Source organism: Trachemys scripta, chromosome 2 (genome assembly GCF_013100865.1).
Source record: "Trachemys scripta elegans isolate TJP31775 chromosome 2, CAS_Tse_1.0, whole genome shotgun sequence".
Classification (NCBI taxonomy): Eukaryota; Metazoa; Chordata; order Testudines; family Emydidae; genus Trachemys; species Trachemys scripta.
The window spans coordinates 75355256-75375763 of record NC_048299.1 but is presented as its reverse complement, the minus strand read 5'-3'; the positions used below and the strand labels follow the sequence as shown (position 1 = coordinate 75375763).

The window sequence follows — 20508 nt, the reverse complement described above, 5'->3', positions numbered from 1 at the left end:
AGGGCCCAGAGTCAACCAGTATTTATACAATGACACAAACCCAGGTGGAGTTCCACAGCGGCCGAAAATCTGCTGGAGAGTGAGGTTATCATGGTGCAAATTGGCTGTAACCTCAATGTAAAGTAACAATGTCTGAGAATTGCTGGTTATTTATCTTATGATAACTGGAGTTCAGGTTATGTGATCCCTATCTGTATGCCACTCAAGGTGCACATGCACTCCATGTGCCTAAGACCAGAAGATTTTTCAACAGCAGTGTCTCTTGGTCTGCATCTGTGCCCATCACCTCCTTGTGCTCCAATTCAGCACATAAGGGACCACATGGACTGACCACGTCTCCTGTTCCTTTTCTACCATGAATAACCCAAGGAAGGGATCAGAAGGAGAGTGGAAGGAGGGTGGGAAGTGGAATACAGATTGGGACCACACATCTTGAAGAACACCAGTTACTGTAAGGTAAGTAACCAGAATTTCTTCAAATGACGGTCCCTTGGTGTGTTCCAGGCAAGGTGGCTCACAAGCAGTAGTCAATGAGGAGGGTGCAGGGAACCCTGAGGTGTTTGGCAGCGTGATCCTGCAATCTGAAAGGATACATCTGCTGAAGAAACTCATTCTAGGGCATAATGCCTAGTAAAAATGTGCATACAGCTCCATGTTGCCACTCTACAGATCTCCAGAAGGGGAACTCCATGAAGCAAAGCCACTGATGTAACCTGAACACCTTATGTGGGAGGGTTCACCATCAGCTCACAGCTTGATGCAACTTCAAATCCATTTAGAAAATCTCAAATGTGTGAAAGGGGAAGCAAAGGAGACAAATAGATTAGGAGATTCCCTGAAGGGTTCTGTCATCTGCAGGTAGAATGCTCAGGCTCAATAACATCCAGAGAATGGTGTTCCCTGTCTTTTCTGGTGGCATAGTATTTTGGGTGGAAGATAGCCCAGTATATGACCTGATTTAAATTATATTCAGAGGGAACATTTGGAATGAATATGGGGTGTAACCTCAAAGAAACCTTATCCTTATTGAAGACCGTGTAGGAGGGTCCACCGTAAGGGCCCTAAGCTCACCTACTCTTCTGGCCAACAACTGCAGAGACCGACTGCTTCTGTGCAAAGGAAGGTGGACCTCCCTATTCCTGTTTTTTTTTTTATATAGTGTACTGTAGCCATGTTAGATGTGACTTGACAATGCAGGGTACAGATGAGCGGCAGGAATCTTTTTTAAGCCTCAGGCGCTGCCCACAGTGTCAGGAGGTTGATGTTTAGCTTGGATTCTTCCTGGGTACAAGAGCCTGGAGCCACATGTTTATCCAGGTGAGCTCTCTAACCCCATTCAGGGGCGTCTGTAGTTTTCTTCATGGGTGGGGAGGGGATGAAGGGAACCCCCAGGTACACAGCCTCTGCTTTTCAACCAGTATGATGACAAAACTCTGTGGGGTTGGAGCTGTAAAAACTTGCTTGTCCAGGCTGTGCTGGCTTGGACTAAGGGGAGTGGGGGGAAGAGAAGAAAAAGAAAAAAAAGGCTGCCTTGCTAACCCAATGAAAATAACTTAGGCACCAATCCTATATGGGGCTCTGTTATCATGGACCCTCCTTTACACCTATGCAGAGTCCCACTGACACCAAGAGGACTCCATAAAGACATCAATTGCTCCACTAGGAGACCGTGATGCAGGATCTTTGCATGAATTCAATAAAATAATATGAACCAGTCAATATGTTAAAACGATGGGTCCGAGCTACAGTTTGGATCCAGATTCAGCTTCGGAACGGCACTTCCTCAAAGGCTAAAGTTTGGAACTAGATCAAAAGTTCATGGGGGGTTGGATCCAGGTTTTGGTTCAGGACCATCTCTACTTAAAAATCTTCCACCTAGAGAAAAGATAGAAATATGATTACTGGGAAAGGTTTACCTGCTTTAAGTAGTTCTTTTCTTTCAGACTGGACATACAGCTTGTCCTGAATTTGATTCAAGAGTTTCTTTTGTAAAGTTCTGGCTTTTTTTGGCAGGTCAGAAAATGCCGTCAGCTTAGTAACATATTGCTGTCGAGGATATGATGCTATCTGGGTTAACTGGGTGTAATCAGCATTTTCAATGCCTATGGTGAATACAGTCACGCCAGTTCTCCGAAGATCATGAGCTGCCTCACTTACGTTGTCTTCAGAGGGTCTGTGCGTGATCAGAATGGCTATTTGCTCTATCCCTTGGGCCTTTCTGCTTCCAGAGAAGACTCTTTGCCTTGTAACCTTAATGGCAGCACCGGTGTTGGCCTTCCCTTCCCTTGGAGAAAAGTCCTGTATTTTCTGCAGAATAGTAGTTTTGTTTGTTTCTTCGCTCAATAAAGATAAAACATGTGACTCACTGCTGTATGTCACTAGGCCAATCTTTGTACAATTCTTCCTCACATCAAGAAAGGAAACTGTATCTTGCAGGAACTTTTTAATATCTTCAGCTTTTGGTTTTGAAACACCCTCATCTACTATGAACACAATATCAGCAACGGAATCACTCTTACAAACTGCAGTGGGAAGAGAGAGGAAAAGAACACAATATTAATTGTCTATTTCTTGGCCAATCCATGGAACACTCTTCTAAAATAGTTTCCCTCATTCAGATTTATCTAGAAACACAGAAATTGCCATACTGAATCAAATTAGCAGCCCACCTAACTCCAGCATCCTGTCTCCAGCAGTGGTCAATACCAGCCACGTCGGAGGAAGCCCAAAGGAAAATGCCCATTAATTAGTTGTTCAGGGCATAAACCAACAACAAGAGCTATTTTCTCTTGAAAATTACCAAATCTGCAAGAATAGTTACAGCTTCACTCCACCCACTCTCCATTCACTTTTGTGGAGTCCGGAGTTAGTCATGCATAAAGTCATGATCAGATAGGCACTGGTTTTCAAAATGTCAGGATTACATGCCTCTCTGTATACACAAGTACCTGGTCACGGACATGTCTGTTCTCTTCATTGTTTTAAAATATGCATGTCATTTAATATTTTGAAAATTTAGCCCAAAATGTTCAAGGTGTCTTTCTTTCTAACACTGAATTACTTCTTCCAACCAATATGATCACAATTTTTTCATAGCCTTGAATTCCTTACCTTCTCTCTCAGGAACTGTTATATCTGTTGGTATTATGCCATTAATATCTGTTTGAATAACATCCTCGATGATCTTGGTCAGGTTTTGAGAAGACATACTGAGATCCCTCACTGTGCGAAACTTATAAGAAAATTGAGGTGTAGCCATTGACTGCAATTCTTCAGGAGAAACATCCTGAATCCCCATGGCTATGATTTTTACCCCATCACTTTTCAAGATCTTGGCAGGCTCTACTACAGCATCCTCTGATGCCCCTGAAGTCAAGACTACCAGAATTCGTTCTTTGTCTCTTCCACTAGCTGGTCCTTTGAAAAAGGTCTTGTGAACTTCTCGAAGGGCATTGCCAGTTTTTACTGAACCACCCTTGAATACAACATTTTTTTTTACATAATTCAGCATTGGGTTCTTTGCTTTATAGGTGTCCAGCAGAAATTCAACATGCAAATCATCACTGTACTGGGCAAGCGCGATACGGTATTGGTTAGGAGTTGCTGTTAAATGACCGATCATTTTGCTAATAAAAGACTTCATAGAGGGGAATGCCTTGTTTCCCAGGCTATTAGAGCTGTCAACCAAAAGGACAATATCTGCAGATGTAGGGGCTGCAAAAATCAGAAAGTTAAATGTTATTACATATTTCTTACCCTTTATCTCCACAATACTCTGATGATACAAGCAATGCTTTACAGAAGAATTTATCCAGAGATATCCAGAAATAAAATGTCCAAAAGCTGAAAAATATCCTTCTAAGCCCAAGAATTCTCTCTTATATTTTAAGCTTATTTTATTATCATGAAAGATTACAAAGATAGGAAGTTACATGTGTTCAGCATCTGTTTGGTCCCTAGGACTTCCCAGGAAATGTAGCTATTCAGTGCTTCTCAGGATTGGATGCCTGCTTCCTTTTTGAGGTTTAAATATATATTTTTTAATTTCTACTGAATAGGACACACATTATCTAGTGTTTCCAGTTAGAGAAATATCTCTAAGTGCTAACTTCTTTCACATGTTTGTGACTATGGGGTGGTGACTACAGGCACAATGCACTCTGGTTTATTTTTGCTAACATTCAGTTCAGCACATGGCACAGTGTAGTTCACCCTTAGTGTGGAGGATCCATGCAAAGTCCCCTGAACCATTTAGGCTCAGGAATTACAAGGAATTGTGCACTGCAAAAAGAATCTCCATACTAACTCTACTGCAGAGGGCTGGGATGGAGCCCAAAATCCACATTTAGGCAGATCCTTATCCTTTGGCCCCAACTCCCAGTGCTACTAGCTAAGAAGAGCTGAGACAACTGCTTATGACTACCTCTTATGGAGGAGTCAAGGTATTGGGGTGAGAGAAGAGGAGCTGCAGTTTTACATGCTTACTCCAGTTTGGATGGGGGGAAATGTCACCTTCTCCTCTCATCCCTGTACTCTTCACTGGCACAGTCATATTTTACCTTAACACAGTAGATCTCAAGGGTATGTCAGTTATCCAGACAGCCTTAAGTGACTAACAGAAGGGTTAAAATAAAGCACCCTTCCTCCTACTTTAATTTACACCTACACCACAGTAGAGGACATTTGTCACGTTCCTGAGAATGAATATTCTCTCCCATATGGAATCCTATGGCAACTGTGGACTAAGTGTGCAACCCTCTTCAGAGTCTCATTGTGTTGTATGCCACAAAGTGGCACAAGTTGCTTTTTCTTTCTGCCTTGATTCCCCTGTGCTTAGTTACCTGCCTGTCACAAGTGCTGGTTGCCTCCAGCAAGTTGCTAATCATCCTTAACCTCCACTGAAGTCAATAGGAGTTGAAAGCCCTCAGTTTTTCTCAGAGGAACTTGCAGCTTTGGGCCTCACTTTCCTCCTGAGCAACTTTCCTATTGACAACTTCTCTAAATTGTGCAACACACCTACCCTATCAGTCACACTGATCTGGCCCCCTCCACGGCCAAATTCTGCCCTAACTTATACCACAGTCAATGCCACAATTTAGCTCTCGCTGTGCCTGGGATTTATACTAAGGACCCAGTTCTGCAGAATTTACATATAGAATCCCAGTGACCCCAACAGAACCCATGTGAGCAGGGAGCAGGATGGATCTTCCTTTTGCACACGCTAAGTAATTAAATCCCAGGTAGCCACCTGAAAATAACTAAATTCCATGTGTGGGCTTCATTTATATGCTATCTGCATTTTCACCTCTGAATTTGGCCCTAATCTATATAAGTCTGTCAAGGTTTACGATAACACTGATCAACCTAATATGTAAATCTAATGTCCATCTCCATTATTCAAACAGTTTCAGTCTATTATACAAAGTCTCATAAGGTATAGAGATCCTGACTCAAGAGTCTCAGGCTTCACCTCAATTTTTATTGGGAAAACTGGAGACTAAATATTGTATTTAAAAGAAAAAAAAAAATCACATCATACAACAGAATACAAAGGATACTGAAATACCAGGTGTCTGAGTTACTGAAGTTTGACTCCCAATAAGGAAGAGGAACAAAGTCATCAGCATCTTCATATTATGAACGAACGTTCCAAGCTTTAATTCTGGAAAAAATAAAATAAAAATCCCATATATCAAGTATCACAAGGACCCTGGAACATGACTGCATAATGCACTAGGATAAGGAAACTTATAGGGTTGGGAAAGATGTAGTCCAATCCCAATATGCTGTTATAAGAACCTAAAGTGCTATAGATAACAGGAAAACGTAAAGGATACATTGTCTTCTTCTTTATCCAGGTGTAATATAGCATACACTCACCAGCGGTGCCTCCTGCTGGTTACCTCAGGAATTAGCTCATCCCAGCATCAGAGCACCTCCTGCTGTCGCTTTTTGTCTTATCATTATCAATCTCCATCACTGTAATTCAGGCGCTGCGTCCCTCCCAGCCTGTAGTGTCCATTCTCCTGGGTACTGCCCCTCAGCAGTGCCCATACACTCGGGGTCCTTCCCTCCCCGGGGAACCCCAATCCCCTAAGCCCACCTCGCCTCAATGACCCACTGCCAGTCTTCATCTAGCCCTTTCCCTCAGGGGCAAACTGCAGTCTGAGTGGCCACTTGTCATCAGCCAGGGGGTTGGACCTGTTGTCTCTTCCTTCCCTGGCTGCCTCCCCACAGCCCTAATACCTCCTCCGGCCCTGACAGCAAGGCCTCTGCCTGGGGGTTTGCCAGGCTGGAGCTCCCCCAGCTCTTCTTCCTGCCCTTCCTCAGCACTGTGCTGTCCAAGGTACCCTTTTCGCTATCCAGCTACCAAATCCATCTCTCTCCAAGGCTGTAGCCCTTTTATAGGGCTCAGGGTGGCCCTGATTGGCTGCCTCCCAGCCTTTTCCTGATTGGCTCCCAGTCCCAGTCCTCTCCAAGGGCTTGCATTTAACCCTTTCTGAATCAGAGCAGGGTGACTGCCCCACTACACCATAAAAGCAGACATTAATTATTGTAATCTCACCTGTGTGGCACTGATGCCTCCAACCTTCCGACTTCATAGCTATTTAAAATGTTTTCAAGGTGATTTTGATGACATCATTTCCCCTTTGTACCCCTCCACTGGATTCCCCTTCTCCACTGAATCAGTGGCCCCTTACCTTTCAAATCTAGTTTCTTATTATGGCCCTGACCCTCACCTTCGCTCTGCCAGTGATACCCTTGAGCATCCATTTATCTGCTTGTCAGAGAAGCGCCTTCCTGCTTTTTCCCATGATACCCCATGTGCTGGGGAAGAACCTTCTGACAACATTCACAAGCCATCACCTTATTCTCACTGAGATTCCTCCTTGAAACCTATTTTTAAAAGTTACAAGCCTACAAACCATTGCCATCTGGGACTGATTAGGCCGGCAGCCAGCTGTTACTGAGACCACGCTGAGTTATGCAAATGTGCCTGGCTTAGGGTTGCCAGGCATCTGGTTTTTGACTGGAACACCTGGCTGAAAGGGGACCCTGGCAGCTCTGGTCGGCATAATAGTCCAGTCGGCAGTGCAGCAGGACTAAGGCAGGCTCCCTGCCTGACCTGGCTCTGCGCAGCTCCTGGAAGTGGCTGGCATGTCCCCGCGGCCGCTTGGCGCAGGGGTGATCAGGGAAGCTCCGCGTGCTGCCCCCACCTCGCGCGCTGACTCTGCAGCTCCCATTGGGCTTGGCTCTACTGTTAGTTTTTTCTTCTCTCACTGTCCCTCCCATTCGCCTGTCCCATACTTTCTAACTGCTAGATTGCAACCTCTCTGGGGTAGGGACAGTGCCTAGTACAATGGGGCCCTAACCCTTGATGAGGGTCATTAGGAAATACTGCTGTGTTCTTCAATCGGTGGCCTGCCTGAGGCCTAGATCTGGCCTATGAGGGCCTTCCCATTGGCCCACTGGGCATCAGCTGTTCCATCCTGCTCCCTGCTGGGAGCTCTACTGTAAGGACGCTCCCACTACCTGGCTCCAGCTCTGCCCTGGGCAGCGGGCTCCCAGCAGTTCCAGCCGCTGCCCAGTCCAGCTGCAGCGTCCCCATGCTGATCTGCCTATGAGTGCCCTGCCCGGGCCCAGCACCTGCTGGTTTGGAGGACACTCTGCAGCCTGGGATGAAAGGGACCGCCTGACAGGGCAATGCAAGGGCCAGAGCTGCTGGAAGCCTGGGGCACGCTTGAGCTAGTTTGTGGAGCTGCCTTTGCAGAGCCACCAGTGGGAGAGCAGGAAGGAACAGCTGGTGTCCAATGGGCCAAACAGAAGACCCTCATTCATGGCTTTGGCCCCTTTCCCTCCCCAGCTCCAGGGAACTGAAAATCCTGATGACCCGAATGAGCATGGGGACACACCGCTGATTCAGATCATCAGGATTTTTGGTTATTTGAGTGAGTATCAAACATTTCCACTTCAGCTGTGTACAGAACTTCGACTCCAAACGCAGTCTGTCATCCTGGTCAGTGACTGAATGAAATTTCACTGTGAAACTATAGCTAAAAATAGCATTTCCCTTAATCCCAATGCCCAAAGGTATCAGATATCCCCCAAGTCATTTGGATAAATGGACTTCACCTGTATTTCATTTAGAATCTTTTTCATTTACATGGAGCTATTCTGGAGCTATGCTGTGTTGATACATTTCAGTTTAAAGGGGTACACTTTCAATCAGGCGCTTAATCAGGTGCCTGTGCAACATAAAGCATAAGAAAATAAGAATGGCCCCACTGGGTCAGACCAAAGGTCCATCTAGCCCAGTATCCTATCTTCCGACAGTGGCCAGTGTCAGGTGCCCCAGAGGGAATGAACAGAACAGGTAACCATCAAGTGATCCATCCCCTCTTGCTCATTCCCAGCTTCTGGCAAACAGAGCCTAGGGACACCATTCCTGCCCATCCTGGGCAATAGCCATTGCTGGACCTATCCTCCATGAATTTATCTAGTTCTTTTTTGAACCCTGTTATGGTCTTGGCCTTCACAACATCCTCTGGCAAGGAGTTCCACAGGTTGACTGTGCATTGTGTGAAGAAATACTTCCTTTTATTTGTTTTAAACCTGCTGCCTACTAACTTTATTTGGTGACCCCTAGTTCTTCTGTTATGAGTAGTAAACAACACCTCCTTATCTACTTTCTCTACACCAGTCATGATTTTATAAACCTCAATCATATCTCCCCTGAGCCATCTCTTTTCCAAGCTGAAAAGCCCCAATCTTATTAATCTCTCCTCATATGGAATCAGTAATTGCTGTGCTTTTACTAGAGAGCAAACCCTGAAGAGCCCTTTGGCCCTAGAGAGAACCTGTTGGCCTGCCAAGATTTGGACATTGCCTTATAATGTAATTGAATACCACTGTAATACTAAAGATCACTACAAATAATAATGACTATTATTGCACATCAGGCTCTCTGCAATGATGAAAGGCAGCTTAAAATGCTACAACTGTCCCTTCCAACTACATATTTCTCTGCATTTCAGGTTTAATATAAAGAAGCTCCTAAGAGTTCATGTTTTACGGGTGTTTTTATGTGCCCCTTGCGTATAGTTATTAAAACATAATATTTAAACAAATAAAAAACAGCTAAACGAGAATAAAGATTTAGAGTGGTAGCTGTACAATGAAATGGCTCTCTGCATGCCATTGTGACATGAGACCTAGACATACTTTGCTGAGGGATGTTAGGCCCGAGAGTCCTGAGAGCCTCTTATGCTTTTTACAGATGCTCAATAAACCCTTCTGTTTTACGCTGGCTGAGAATCACTGCAGTCTAGAGATCAGGGTTGCATTATTCAATCTGGATGTGGAGGCCCCGGGGATCCAGAGAGAATGGACTCCCTGAGGGGGCCCATGGCGAGAGACAGGTGTGCTGAAGGCTCAGAGAGGTGTGGTCCCAGGAGGCGGTGGAGCCTACAGCTTAACCCCCGAGAAACAGTGGACTCCTGAAAAGGACTGTCACACTGAAGGGGGTTTCTCCCAGGGACTGTTCAGAGCCGAGAGAGAGTATGAGTCCTGTGAGTCCGTAACAACTTGCTGCTGAGTGATTTGTCTATGGAAGTACTAACTTCTGTCATGATATTTACTTGTAGGTATGTTATTTGGCCACTAGATGTCTCTGTGCTGTACTGAAAGTCCCTGCAAGTTGGTCCCACAACAGATGGAAGCCAGCTTGTTTTGTTTGTAGCTTATTCCTGTATTAATCAATGTCTGCTTTGTGAGGGCTGTGGCTATACTTACTATGACAATCTGCACATATGTCCAAATCCTGGACCCACTACACAGTTGGGAGTAAGTGGACTACCCTCTAGAGGAAGCATATGGGAGACGGAATCCTCTGCCCAGATCATAGATTGGTTATGAACCACTTTGCAGCAACTACCGCAGACTAAAAGCTACATCACCTGTACACCAGTTGCAGCCACTCTCACAGGGAATATTACCCAGTGAATCTGCTTTGTTTTGGAACCAACATCCCTAGCAGAAAAGCTCTTTGCCTTGTGATGCAGGGAGCTCCTGGGGTGCTGGGAAATGCAGTTGGTGCAGATTCCTTGCCTGGACGATCTGCATCCCCCACCTCCTTTCCACAAGCACTGGAATCGAACATCAGTCTGCACCCTTTAAATTCCTCCACTCCAGTGGAGGATAGTGGAGGGAGTGGGACAAGCCACATAAGGCTGGCCCTACTGTCAGTGATGTGTGACCTGCATCTTTAAAAAGTTGGGGAAAGTTAGTATGAGTGACTCCATTTTGGTTTGGGCCCACCCTTAGCTAGAAGCGAGCACATCATGTACTGGAAAATGGGGAAGGGGAGAAAGGAACATCTGGAAACAGTAAAAGGAAGGCATGCCAGCTAATTCAGACAATATGGCCTGGAGGAGGAGGAGAGGGGGCTTGTGCATGAGCTCGGGGGCTTGTAACGCTAGCTAGCATGAGGGAGATGCTTAGTTAGGATAGGTGAGAGACAAGTAAACGGCTTATTCATTGGCCAAAAGTTACGATGCACGAGGGTAGCATGCACTGCTAAAAGGTATATAATCTTTGTGTAACCGACTGTCTGGGTCCCCCTCCTGATTAGCAGCGGGGGCACCACGCTCGAGTGTAATAAACTTGCTATCTCTGTAATACTCTGCATTTGTGGACTTTGTTCATGTGCCTCAGCCTAGACTCGAACTGCGCGTGACCTACAGGTATAATTCGCAACAAAAATCAGAACTGAGTCCATAGAATAAAGTGATCTGTAAAGGGAAGTTGCATTATGGGTGTATGCACACCCAAAAAACTCCACTCTGATCTATACCTGCAACTGCCGCACACTTAACAGCCCTAACACAAATCCTCGTCCTTCCTGCCCATTGGAGAATGGGACCCAGCAGGCAGCCTCAAGATGAGGAGCAGGGCAGTACAAGCAGAAGGAGCCCTGCCAAATGGCCAACAGGCTGAGGCAATGACAGAATGAACAGTTGCTCCTGTGGCCACACCTCTAAGCAAAACGTCTGTAATGACCCTCAAAGAATATGCTGTGTTCACGGAGCTTCTCTGACAGTTGGAGAGTTGGTTCAGCAAGCTCTGCATGCCCCCATCCCTGTTACGTTAGTCCCCAGCATAGGGAGTGTACCAGGGCATTTTGGGGTTGGGTGGATGTGTGGCAGACAGAGTCTTATTGACAGCTATTTCCTAGCTGCCAGAAGACCCATACAGACCATGGTCATCTGGGTTCAAGTTAAGCCAATGCTAAGGGCTTCCCTAAACTGTATTGGGGGACTAATCAGCTCTTTGAAGCCCCAGGGAAGAGGAATCACATTGCCACCCTTCTTAGTCCCATTGCCGGGCTCTGCATCAGTATCCTAGAGATGAATTCAGGCTTGGAATCTTTGGAAACTGTGGCCTAGTCCTCACTTACCGGCTGGTCCGGCGGCACGCCATCGATGTTCTGGGATTGATTTATCGCGTCTGGTTAAGACGCGATAAATCGATCCCGGATCGATCCCGGAAGTGCTCACAGTCGGCGCCGGTACTCCAGCTCGCCGAGAGGAGTACGCGGCGTCGACGGGGGGAGACTTCCGGCCGCGTCTGGACCGCGGTAAGTCCGGACTAAGGTACTTTGAATTCAGCTACATTATTAACGTAGCTGAATTTGCGTACCTTAGTCCGAAGTCCGGACTAAGTGGGGACCAGCCCTGTGTGACAAAGCCAATTTCTATGAAGATCAATCAAAACGACAGTATCCAGCATAGTTTAGAGTCCATGCTTTGTTTTCTGACTTTATTATCTTTCTTTAAATAATCAGAACTGTCGCAATTAACACCTGAAAAAATGTAGTCCAATTACACACTCTCAGTGGCTTGAAAACTATGTTTGGCTGTAGAAAAACATAGCAAATGGAATACTAATCTTTTGGAAAGCAAACAGAATCTATTGCTTGACAGACAATATAAATTTTCACAGCACATGCAAATACTGTCCGATTGCATTTATAAGAAGAAAAGGCTTTAGGATAGGAGGCCAAGCTAGATATAACTTTTTTCAATCTTGCGATTTGTGAGACATTTTACAATCCAGCGTCAGTTTCATTGTATTAAATTTAGGGCTGTCGATTAATCGCAGTTAACTCACGCGATCAACTCAAAAATATTAATTGTGATTAAAAAGATTCATCGCAATTTTAATCGCACTGTTAAGCAATAGAATATCAATTGAAATTTATTAAATATTTTGGATGTTTTTCTACATTTTCATATATATTGTATTCTGTGTTGTAATTGAAATCAAAGTGTAGATTATTTTTTATTATAAATATTTGCACTGTAAAAACGATAAACAAAAGAAACAGTATTCACCTAATACAAATACTGTAGTGTAGGGGTGGCCAACCTGTGACTCTTCAGAAGTTAATATGCGGCTCCTTGTATAGGCACTGACTCCGGGGCTGGAGCTACATGTGCCAACTTTCCAATGTGCCGGGGGGCTGCTCACTGCTCAACCCCTGGCTCTGCCACAGGCCCTGCCCCCACTCCACCCCTTCCCGCCCCCTCCCCTGAGCCTGCCATGCCCTCGCTCCTCTCCCACCCCACCTCCAGAGTCTCCAGCTGATCGGGAGGGGGAGGTGCCAGGGCTGGTGCAACCACTAGGCGAACTAGGCGGCCGCCTAGGGCGCCTAGTGGTTGAGGGTGCCTAAAAGCCCGCTCAGGCGAGGAGGTGGAGTGGAGGTGAGCTGGGGCAGGGGGGCGCGGGGAGGGCCGCCCACAGTAACGGGGAGGGCACACGGGGCCGGTGGAAGGATGTTTCGCGCCCTAAGTGAAACTTCCACCTTGCGCCCCGTCCCCGAGCCCCCACCCTGAGGCGCCCCCTCCACGGCAGCTCCCCCCCCCTGCCCTGAGGCGCCCCCCCTGCGGCAGCTTCCTACCCCCCCGCCCTGAGGCACCCCCCCCCCCAGCTCACCTCTGCCCTGTCAGCACCACTAGCCTGGGAGGCGGGAGAAGTGAAGCAGCCACGGCGTGCTCGGGGAGGAGGTGGGGCAGGGGTGAGTTGGTGTGGGGAGTTCCCCTGCATACCGCACCCCCCCCCTTGCTGCAGGCAGCCCTCCCCACGCTCCACTGCCCCAGCTCCCTCCGCCTAAATGCCGGTGGCTACTGGGGCAGCCGAAGATCCGGCCGCCGTGGTTGCTGCCAAAGAAAATGGCACCTCCCCAAATCCTAGCACCTAGGCGACCGCCTAGGTTGCCTAAATGGTTGCACCGGCCCTGGGGGCACATAGGGGAACTGCTCTCCTCCCCAGATCACCTCCACTCTGCCTCCTCCGCTGAGCACACAGGCCCCGCTCTAATTCTCCTCCAATCTGCGCCGCAAGCCTGGGAGGGGAGGAGAATTAGAGCGGGGCCAGCGTGTTCAGCGGAGGAGACAGAGCGGAGGTGTGCTGGAGCGGGCTCCCGGGGGGGGTTAGCTTCCGTGGGGGGGGAGGGTTATCCCCGGGCGGGGTTAGCTGCTGCAGAAGGGAGGGGCAGGGAGGGCAGTGGGTGGGGTTAGCTGCCGTGGATGGGGGCTCCCCGAACGGGGTTAGCTGCAGAGAGGGATAGCTGCTGCGGGGGGGGGGAGGGGTTCCCCGGGCTGGGGGGCAGCGGGCTTCCCAGGTGGCGGGCAGGGTTAGCTGCCGGGGGGAGGGGGGTCTCTTCTGGTGGGGAGGCGCGGGGGGCAGGGTTAGCTTGGGCGGGGGGTGCAAGGTGNGGGTTATCCCCGGGCGGGGTTAGCTGCTGCAGAAGGGAGGGGCAGGGAGGGCAGTGGGTGGGGTTAGCTGCCGTGGATGGGGGCTCCCCGAACGGGGTTAGCTGCAGAGAGGGATAGCTGCTGCGGGGGGGGGGGGGGGGTCCCCGGGCTGGGGGGCAGCGGGCTTCCCAGGGGGGGGGGCGGGGGAGCTGCCGGGGGGGGGGGGGCCTCTTCTGGTGGGGAGGCGCGGGTGGCAGGGTTAGCTTGGGCGGGGGGTGCAAGGTGGCCTTGCACCGGCCCTGGGAGGCGCTGATCGGCCTGGCTGCCAGTGGGTGGGAGGCACTGGGAGAGCGGGGGAGGGGATCTGATGGGGGTGCTGCTGATGTATTACTGTGGCTCTTTGGCAATGTACTGTGGCTCCTTCTCAGGCTCAGGTTGGCCACCCCAGCTGTAGTGCAATCTCTTTGCTGTGAAAGTGCAACTTGCAAATGTAGATTTTTTTTTTGTAACATAACTGCACTCAAAAAGAAAACAATGTAAAAACTTCAGAGCCTACAAGTTCACTCAGTCCTACTTCTTGTTCAGCCAATCACTAAGAGAAACAAGTTTGTTTACATTTACAGGAGATAATGCTGCCCACTTCTTATTTACGTCACCAGAAAGTGAGAACAGGCATTTGCATGGCACTTTTCTAGCCGGCACTGCAGGGTGTTTACATGCCAGATATGCCAAACATTCATATAGCCCGTCATGCTTCAGCCACCATTGCACCATGCTTCCATGCTGATGACGCTAGTTTAAAAAAAATGTGTTAATTAAAATTTGTGACTGAACTCCTTGGGGTATAATTGTATGTCCCCTGCTCTATTTTGCCTCCATTCTGCCATATATTTCATGTTATAGCAGTCTCGGATGATGACGCAGCACATGTTGTTTGTTTTAAGAACACTTTCACTGCAGATTTGACAAAATGCAAAGAAAGTACCAATGTGAGATTTCTAAAGATGGCTACAGCACTTGACCCAAGGTTTAAGAATCTGAAGTGCCTTCCAAAATCTGAGAGGGACGAGGTGTGGAGAATGCTTTCAGAAGTCTTAAAAGAACAACACTCCGATGCAGAAATTATAGAACCCAAACCACCAAAAAAGAAAATCAACCTTCTGCTGGTGGCATCTGACTCAGACAATCGTTGGATCGTTATCGAGCAGAACCCATCATCAGCATGGCTGCATGTCCCCTGGAATGTTGGTTGATACATGAAGGGACATATGAATCTTTAGTACATCTGGCACATAAATATCTTGCGATGCTGGCTACAACAATACCATGGGAACACCTGTTTGAAATTTCAGGTTACATTGTAAACAAGAATCGGGGAGCATTATCTCCTGCAAATGTAAACAAACTTGTTTGTCTGAGCGATTGGCTGAACAAGAAGTAGGACTGAATAGACTTGCAGGCTCTAAAATTTTACGTTTTATTTTTGAATGCAGGTTTTTTTACATAATTCAACATTTTTAAGTTCAACTTTCATGATAAAGAGATTGCACTACAGGACTTGTATTAGGTGAATTGAAAAATACTATTTCTTTTGGGATTTTTTACAGTGCAAATACTTGTAATCAAAAATAAATACAAAGTGAGTGCTGTACACTTTGTATTCTGTATTGTAACTGAAATAAATATATTTGAAAATGTAGAAAACATCCAAAAATATTTAAAGAAATGGTATTCTATTATTGTTTAACAGTGCAATTAATTGCATGATTAATCATGATTAATTTTTTAATCACTTGACAGCCCTAATTAAATTCTATTTACCTGAACTTGCTCCTGACGGTGATTAAAAAAATGTATCGCAATTAATCGTGCAATTAATCGCACTGTTAATAATAGAATACCATTTCTTTAAATATTTTTGATCAGTTTACTCTACTGCAAGATGTTATGCATAGTTTCAAAATGTGGGAAAATAGGTCCATGATCCAGATTTTTTTTATATCTATATCTATATATATGTGATATTTTGAAACTATGCAAAACATCTTGCTGTAGAGTAAACTGATCATGAATTTCAAAGTGTGATACTATGACAGATGTGAAGGCTTGTTTAATTAAAATTTTGTTGCCAAACATTACTCAGATTTCTTTGAAAATGGAAGTGACTAGCCAAAGCCTGTTTCATATTTTTTACAGGAAAACTCCAAGAAAAACAATCTATGAAATGTTTCCCCCAACTCCATGCGCTGCCTTTTCCTGTTAAAAAATATTGTACCGAATTCAGGAATATAGCATCATAGGTGGATACATTCCCATCACTTCTGCTTTGTGGTTCTGGGACTGTTATGATTTAACATTGTTGCAGTATAAAAATAGTACTGCAAATGCTTCATAAAACAGTTAATGGAGCTCCTTAAAAAAAAAAAAAAAAGGAGTCTGTGAACGGCTTAAGTAGGGCACATTCCACATGGCACAATTATGGATTCTGCTGTTGAAAATATTTTAATTTAAGGTCACATCAGGCAAAAGAGATATTCTACCCCATAATGGGAGTAGCCAATCTGCTGCAGCAATCTCCATTACAGAGTGCTAAATTCTGCTCCCCACAACATAACTCTGCTGGTTGTTGATGGTTTCCACAAGGAGAAGCAGGAGAAATTAAATAAAATTCACAGGTAAACGGGAGAGCCAACCAACAGATTGATAAAGCCGTAAGGTCAAGGGTTTTACTTATATCTATCACATCAGGAAATCTACACTCAAAGAGCCAAGTGTACATTCCCCAGAAATGCTCATGTGAAGGGAGAGAGGGGGGCCAATAAATTTCAACTTCAACTCAGGGCAACCTTTGAATTGTCCCCTCACTTGGAGGGATCGGGAGAGCCATCAAGAAGGGAAGGGTGCTGCCTCTCAGCCCCATAGAGTCTCCTGAACTACAGGAAAAAGTAAGCTTCCCATCCCACAGAGGGGTGGCTTCTTGGTCCTGCTTCTCTGGCCACCCTCCACCCCGTGGCAACGTTCCTTCTGCAGGAACCAGGCTGCCATTGGCCACGCATGCACATCTCTACAAGAAACAAAACATAAACATGCCAACTAACCAACAAACCATTCACCACAGGGGTTCAAGCAGGAAGTGGAAGTAAATGCTGTTTCAAGAAACTGTTACTATAATCATAGATACCTACTGAGAAAGCAGTTGCACAGGAGGAGAGCAGAACTGCTCCTCCTAGGAATGTGCAAACAATGCAGTCTCACATAGTGCACCTTGCCTGGGGCCTGCCTTTGGTGACCTAGATTTGGGGGGCAGATGTAATGGCAGACTTTTTCAACAGGAAGACAATGGAAGGGTAGGGGTAGAAAAAGTTTCCAGGAAGGGGAGTTGGAGCAGTAAAAGCCTCCAGGTGGATGAGGCAAGGAAAGTGATGGAAGGAAATTGCCCCTCTGGGAAACTTCTGCATTTTCTCTAGAAGTATGCAACGACACCACTAATATGGGTCCCTCCTTCTCCTGAATGGGACCTCCCTCCCTGTGAGCCCCTGTGGAGCCCATTCTTTGCAATTCACCCAAGGGGAGCTTCTGGCAGGTAGTGGGAAGGGGGGATAATGCAATGGAGGAAAGGGGGCTGATCGTTAATTTCTAATACTACATTTTATACTGAATGATGATGGCAATGTAATGTTATAGCAAATGTTCAATACTATTTCAAAATGCTTGAACAATACTATTGGGGATTCTGCTTTTTACCACTCAGCTACAATCACCGGTAAATTATACTCCTGGCCTGGCACACCAACGTGCCTGTATTTCTTTCTGCTCTCTACACACATCTAACTCTGGGAGAGCAAACCAACCACATTATCACTTTCCCCTTCCATGCCCAGATCCAGACAGAGGCATAAGGGAGATCGTGTTCCCCTGAGTGGTTATGCAGTCCTGGACAAAGTCTAGCTCTTTGTAAACACAGCAATTTTAGGATCACCTAGAGCAGTGGTTTTCAACCCCTGGGAATACACAGAGGTCTTCCAGGAAGTACATCAACTCATCTAGATATTTGCCTAGTTTTACAACAGGCTACATAAACACTAGCAAAGTCAATACAAACTACAATTTCAGTAAGTGTGCTGAGACCCTTTTGTATTTTCATGTCTGATTTTGTAGGCAAGTAGTTTTAAAGTGAGGTGAAACGTGGAAAACAAATCAGACTCCTGAAAGGGATATGGTAGTCTGGAAAGGTTGAGAACCACTGACCTAGCAAGACCTGAAAAGCAAAACACACTTGTCACTTTTTAATATCAAGTCTTATTGCATTTTTGAGGAACCTAGTAATCCCTGCCTTTAAAGTCATCAGGTTAATATATCCATTTACTGGAGGATGTTAAAAAATCCTTCCTTTAGATGCATATATTTGTAGTACAGTAGTGGGCAACCTATGGCCCACACACGGCCCATCAGGGTAATTTGCTGGTGGGCTGCAAGATAGTTTGTTTACATCGACCGTCCGCAGGCACGGCTGCCCGCATTTCCCACTGGCCGGGAATGGTGAACGGCGGCCACTGGGAGCTGCAGGCAACCGTGCCTGTGGATGGTCGATGTAAACAAACTGTCTCATGGCCCACCAGCAGATTACCCTGACGCGCTGTGTGCGGGCCACAGCTTGCCCACCGCTGTTCTAGTGCAATAATTTCTCAAATATAAATTACTACCATGCCTCAATATCTTCAAGTCAAAACATAAATAGAAAAAAATGTGATTATAAATAAGACAAATCCAGGGAACTCTTCATAATCTGTATGTTAAATTGATTTGTAGAAGTAAAATATTAAAAAATAATAAATGCTGGAGTTTTGTGTAATATCCAGGTCAGAATAAGAATGAAATTATCTTGGGAATATTAGATTTTCAAAAGGATGGAATACCTTCATTTGCAAACCAGCATCTTTTAGTATACAAAAAGTACAGTGTGTATTTGTATATGTATAGATTTATATACAATACATTAACACAAGCAGAAACTTTCATCATAGTTAAGATTGCAGCAGGACATGTCAGGCTCACCCAAAATTTTAAAATCATTGAAATAAGATATGACGGGAAAAGCCTCTGGCATTCATTGCCACTTTCTCATACCCTTCAACATCATCAATAACTCTTTCACTTCCAGCTCTAGCAGATACTGAAAAGCCATTTGTACCCCAATTTTAGCAAACTTGTGCTCTGCCACAAAATCTTAGTTTCAACCTCATACACTTTTGTATCAAGAAACTGGCACATCTGACTTTCATACAGCCGTATACATGTAACATCATTCCACCTTACCATCGCAGAGGCTGATTTTTGTGTTAAGAGTGTGAGTATGTTTAAAGAAGCACATATGGCTTATGAGTATCTGATGAAGAAAGAAGTGGATGCCTTATGGAGTGTTAATAATAATGCCTATTTCTTATACAGCCCTTTTTATCTGTAAACCTCAAAACATGTCACCGTCTTGAATGTATTTATCCCCACAAGACTCCTCTGAGGAAGTGTTATCATTCCAGTTTTACACATGGGGATGTCAAGACACAGAGGGGCTAAGTGACTTGCCCAAGGTCACACAGGAGGTCAATGGCAGAAAAGGGAATTGAAGCAGGGTCTCCTACATCTTACGCTAGTGCCCCAGCCACTGGACCATCCTTCCCCTTTACTATAGTTGTGGACAAAAAAAAAGTAAAACATTTATCTGGCACTAGGGTTGCGCAAATATATCAGTAATTTAAGAGTCGAAAACATTACAAGAACATTGTAATTATCTTAAAAACAAGCATTGCATACTCAGGAAATTCAGAGTTAAAAAGTTAAACTGAAATATATATACACACATTGGCTATATATGATGATATAAATAAGGGGAGAGAGAAAAAGATTATACTGATAGATCTATATACAAATCAAAGTTCAAGAGATTTTAGAGAAAAAGCTGTATATAACTAAAACTTCAGAGTGAAAATTTCAGACTAACAGTATATTTAAATGCAAAACTTGCCACAGAGTGAAATGTAATTTTGTAGCTTTCCTTGTATCTCAGAAGACAGCTTGTGATACTTACCACATAAAGGGAAGATGTGTATCAGCTCAAAACTTTAGACCCTCCAAAGTGGCTCAGGAAAGACTGAACCCCTTTTAAAAGCATCGCTATCAGTAGTTTGCCAAAAAAGCTCTCCCAAGATGACAATTAAAATATGTATATTTCAAAAGCTTCCAAACCACCAGAAATAATCTCCTCCCCTCTCCTCACACAGTGAAGAAGGTTGGTCTTCAGTGTTCACTTCCAGCAACAGCAGCAGCAGCTCTGAGGGTGAAGCTCAGGTCTTCATTACTCTCCTGGGTTTCTTACTAACCTGATTTTCACTTTGAGCATCAGTCATTCCTGTAAATGCTGCAGCTGAGGGCTGAGTAGCAGGTTTTTTTCTCAGCAGCTCTTAGAAAGGGTGCTGATGTTTTCTTAATTTATCTGTATTAATCCCTTCCCATGCTTCTTATCACAAGTTCTTTTTACTGCCAGGATAATGAGGTGACCCTCATCCCTCTTTAGGGAGTAATGCTGCAAAGATGCAGAAACACAGGCTTAATGATGTACCAAGTGAATTTTCTGCCCCAACTGACTCACTCATTTTTTGGACTGCTCACAAAGGGATAATTAGCTGGAAAGCACTTTCCAGCTTTCTTCCAGCTTTTATTTGTAACTTATACAAACAACAGTATATCCTGCTGGACC

General features: G+C 45.4%; 1 protein-coding gene across 1 annotated transcript in view; it reads right to left on the bottom strand.

The window, feature by feature from the left end:
- Positions 1–20134, bottom strand: part of LOC117871709 (collagen alpha-6(VI) chain-like) — a 161454-nt gene extending 141320 nt beyond the window's left edge. The window contains exons 1-4 of the mRNA XM_034759485.1: positions 20029–20134; positions 5567–5662; positions 3112–3714; positions 1917–2522 (exon numbers count right to left, since the gene is read on the bottom strand). Coding sequence (XP_034615376.1) covers positions 1917–2522; positions 3112–3714; positions 5567–5633 — 1276 coding nt within the window. The 5' untranslated portion in view covers positions 5634–5662; positions 20029–20134. The remainder of the gene's footprint in view (positions 1–1916; positions 2523–3111; positions 3715–5566; positions 5663–20028) is intronic.
- Positions 20135–20508: the final 374 nt, after the last annotated feature.